This window comes from Helianthus annuus, chromosome 17, assembly GCF_002127325.2.
Source record: "Helianthus annuus cultivar XRQ/B chromosome 17, HanXRQr2.0-SUNRISE, whole genome shotgun sequence".
Taxonomy (NCBI): domain Eukaryota; kingdom Viridiplantae; phylum Streptophyta; class Magnoliopsida; order Asterales; family Asteraceae; genus Helianthus; species Helianthus annuus.
The window spans coordinates 170360867-170365288 of record NC_035449.2 but is presented as its reverse complement, the minus strand read 5'-3'; the positions used below and the strand labels follow the sequence as shown (position 1 = coordinate 170365288).

Here is a 4422-nt window from a genome sequence, read left to right as displayed (position 1 = left end):
ACGTCGGTTCGGTTCGGTTTTTCGGTTATTTCGGTTTTTGGAAAAAAAATATGTAAGATTCAAGAAATAAAAAGTATTATGACAATCTTTTTATATGTGTACATTTAAGTTATTATAGTTAACCTCTTTAATTAATTAATTAATTAATATTGTTTACATAAACCTAACCTTCTAATTTATTTTTATGTTTCTTCAAAGTTTTTATTAAATTTAATTTTTATATTAAATTTTGTTACATCTTATAGGTAATAATAAATCATTTCAGTTATAATGTTTTTATTATAAACACTTAACATTCAAGAATAAAATTAACATTTTCTACTAGCATTGGGTTAAACACTTAAACAATTTAAACTTAAACATAAAAATATATGGATTGTACCTTATCGGTTCGGTTTTTTTTGGTTATTGAAAAAGTTTATCCGAAAACCGAACCGAAATTTTCGGTTATTAAAAATCCGAAAACCGAACCGTCAGGTTTTGTTTCGATTCGGTTTTTACGGTTTGGTTATTTCGGTTATTCGGTTACGGTTCGATTATTTCGGTTTTCTTGCTCACCCCTACAACAAAGGACCATCATCATACCGCATAGGCTTAATGTATATTTTATTGCCTTTAAAATTCTTGGACATGTATTGTCTTTTTAGCATAACATGGCCTACTCCCTACCCCTCCATATTTTATTTTATGTGTTTTTGTAGTGTGATTTAATATTTAGTGTTTATATACATTTCCTCACTATATATATGGATACATTACTCTTCTTACTCAAGCTACTTACTCTTTAAAAAACATTAGTCGCAAACTTTTTTTTTTCTTTTTTTTTTTCTCTTCAGTAATATGGGTTATTATAAGTCTACTATCTTGGTCACTATATTTATTATACTTATATCAGCAGACTACTTCATGCCATGCAAAGCTCAGTTGTCAACCACCTTTTATGATACCACATGCCCTAATGCACTTTCAACCATTCAAACTTCAATTAATGCTGCGGTATCACGTAATGGTCGCAATGCAGCCTCCGTTATTCGCCTTCATTTTCATGATTGTTTCGTTCAGGTTATGATCTTTTTTCCATTCCATGATGCTTTTTTTGATGATTTGACATAAGAACATGCAGTTTTAAATTATTAACCTGGTAAATAATTTTACAGGGTTGTGATGCATCTCTTTTGCTAGGAGGTGCTGGCAGTGAGAAGGAGTCAGCAGCCAATGATGGTGTGGTGGGCTACGATGTTATAGATGATGCTAAAGCTGCAGTCGAGAGCGTATGTCCTGGAGTTGTATCGTGTGCTGATATACTTGCGGTCGCAGCTCGTGATGCTTCTGTCGCGGTAATAATAAAATTAAATTAATTATATGTAAAACATAGGTTCATAAATTTATGATTATTTCACTGTGTAGGTTGGGGGGCCGTCATGGACCGTAAGACTTGGAAGAAGAGATTCACCAGATTCAAACGCGGCAGAAGCCGCAACTGATCTTCCAAGAGGGAATATGAATTTAGGTGAACTTATCAGCAACTTTGCTAATAAGGGATTTAACACGAGAGAAATGGTCGCCTTATCAGGTTAGAACTCTTTCTGTTTAATTCCTTGATAGCATATAACGGATTTTTGTTTGTTTTTTTTTTTTTTTTTTTTTTGTTAAAATATGACTTTAATTGCATTGATAAAAAAGCAAAGGCGATATATATTTGTGACCAATACAAAAGAAAACCGGTCTGATACGACAGCCTGTCCTGACGATATTTCTTCGGGATAGTCTTTACCAAAGGATTTTTATGTAGTGACAAACAATTGCAAATTAACAACCACAAGTCACAACAAAATTGCTGCAAAGCTAGCTACCGAAATGGTTCAGCCCAGTGGTTTAATTAAGTTGCAAAAGTATGTCATGCAGAAAATAGTTGCTACCAGGGTTTAATTAAGCGACCGCAAAAACCATTCAATATGGTGCAAAATGGCATTTGTGACCAAAAAGGTCGTAAAGATCGTTTTTTATAAGTAGTAATCGTTGGTGACACAAGTAAATAACATGTACAATAATTGTTGTTTTGCAGGATCTCATACACTCGGGCAGGCCAGATGTCTTAGGTTTAGGGGAAGGATATACAACAGTCCTCTACCTATTGATGCTGCTTTTAATACCTCCCTTACTGCAATCTGCCCACCGACTCCACCTACTGGCGATGAGACCTTGCAACCACTTGATTTAGTGACACCAAACGCATTCGACAACAACTACTTCCTGAATCTTCGGGCTAGTAGGGGTCTTCTTATATCAGACCAAGTACTCTTTAACGGAGACTCAGCTGATAGCATTGTGACCGAGTACGCTGACAATCCTGCAACGTTTGATTCTGATTTTGCTGCAGCCATGGTTAAGATGAGTGAAATTGAAGTCCTTACCGGTACCAGTGGGATTATAAGGACTGTTTGCACTAGTGCAACTTAAGAAAACGGAGATGTAAAGTGATATTATGTCAGTGTTGACGATTTGCAGACACAAACAAGTATTCTGCATGGTTTGATAATCACGTACAATGAATAAAAGTCTCCTTTCAATCAAGCTTTGTTTATTTTTTCAATATTTTTCATGGACCCGTGATGAAAAGCAAATAAAAAGTAAATTATACACACGCATAGCACGAGAGTTAAAAAAATAAAATAAAATAAAACCTCGGTCTCTTGTGATGTATGTTAAAAACAAAAGATAATAAAAAAATTAAAGTATCTTCCATTTCGTAGAAAAATATAAAGTTAGAATATAAAAGGATGGAATTTGAGCTTAACTAAGTAGTCAGGAATAACTATTAAAATGGTTGCTCAAAGCGTCAAAGAGGGTGTTTGAGATTACGTTTTGAAGTGATTATTTGATTATTTTGTTTGTAAAATATAAATAATCTAAAAAATTGTTTGGATGAAAAAAATGATTATCTGGCTCTAAAACGTAGTTTTGAAGAAGCATGTACCTATATGTTTAACGCATAATCTATTTTGAAAACGCAACAACAAACACCCCTAGGTAGTCATTATATTTGTATCGAACATGGTTTTTAGTTAATTGAACTGGGATCCCACCCATGGAAAGTACGTCGGTGAAGGGGTGAATCTTGATGTTGGAAAGTTAAGGGGCTAAATGTGTTGATACACACAGAGAAAATACAAAATTAATAAGAAAAAAAAATTAAGATAAAAGATTTGTGTAATTTACCTTGTAGATATAACTAAAGTATCTGAGTTTATGTTAATTGATTTGTTTTATGTTCCTTATTACTTATTAGTAGGAGTTAAAATTAGAGTTGGACGCAAATCATTAGTAGGAGTTAAAAGTTAGCGGTGGTATACTTGAGCCGCACCATTAAAAAATATCCATCGCACCAACTATTGACTTGTGTACTAGTGTAATATTATTGGGGGTAGGATCATTGTAGTTTGGCGTGTCTTTTGTTTTGTGGTTCATATAACAAAAGAGTTACAATTGGTGTTCAGTATCATGTATATAGGGATCGATAAAAATTTGACAACAAATGGTATTAGAGTGAGGAGAATATTAAGGCATGAGTGGCGGCAACGAAGACCGATCGATCAAATCGAGCTAAGTCCAATTTGTGTTTTACGACTAACCCACCTCAAGAAAGAACAATGAATTAGTGAATTCATCCGCCTGTGTGGAAGCTATCAGCATCCTAGCATCCTGTATACAAAGTTGTCAGGATGACGAGACCGAAGCTTGGAGTTGTGGTGAAAAGAAGAATAAGAGAAACAAGCGAGAGAGACAACATTTTTTAGAATAAGAGATCAAACAAACAAGTATTTGTGAAGAACAAAATCACAAAAAGCGTTCTATGTGGGCCAAGAAGGAAAAGGTTTTGTGTAAATCGAAGAATACCAAGAAAAGAGGACGATATTTGTAATCAAAACAACAAGTTTGTGTGAGTCGATTATAGAGAATAAGATTGCGTGGATAAAAAATATTGAATAGAGGAACTTGTGTGATTCAGTGATTTATGATGACTTGGGAGAGTAAGAAAGGAATGACTTGCAAACCTAATTGATGATTGATCGAAGGCCGCAAAAGAAAAAAAATAGGAGTTTATTGTTGTGCACGAAGGAAAAAAAAAGGAAAAGAGTGTACAAGCCAGCCGCAAGCCATAAAAAAAGAGAAACGTATTATGATTGTTATCATGGTGATGAAGGAGAGAGGGTTGCCAAGATCAAGTGGGCTGGCTAAAGAAAGGTGGCAAGGTAAGGGGTCCAAGGTTAGAAGTGAATGAGATGCGGGTGTTACGTGGAATCCAAGATCTCGGTAATACAAATCTAGATTAAGGGGGATAAAGTAGGGATTAGTCTTAATATATAAAGAAGAGAAAAGATAAACAAAGACATGAAAAAAGATGATTGGTTTGATTTAATT

At 34.3% G+C, this 4422-nt stretch overlaps 1 protein-coding gene across 1 annotated transcript; it reads left to right on the top strand.

The window, feature by feature from the left end:
* Positions 1-774: 774 nt before the first annotated feature.
* LOC110921228 (basic peroxidase) lies at positions 775-2574 on the top strand. Its single transcript, XM_022165516.2, has 4 exons — positions 775-1062; positions 1158-1337; positions 1408-1573; positions 2066-2574. Exons 1-4 carry the CDS (start codon positions 841-843, stop codon positions 2458-2460), a joined length of 963 nt encoding a protein of 320 aa, XP_022021208.1. The 5' UTR covers positions 775-840; the 3' UTR covers positions 2461-2574.
* The last annotated feature ends 1848 nt before the right edge of the window (positions 2575-4422 follow it).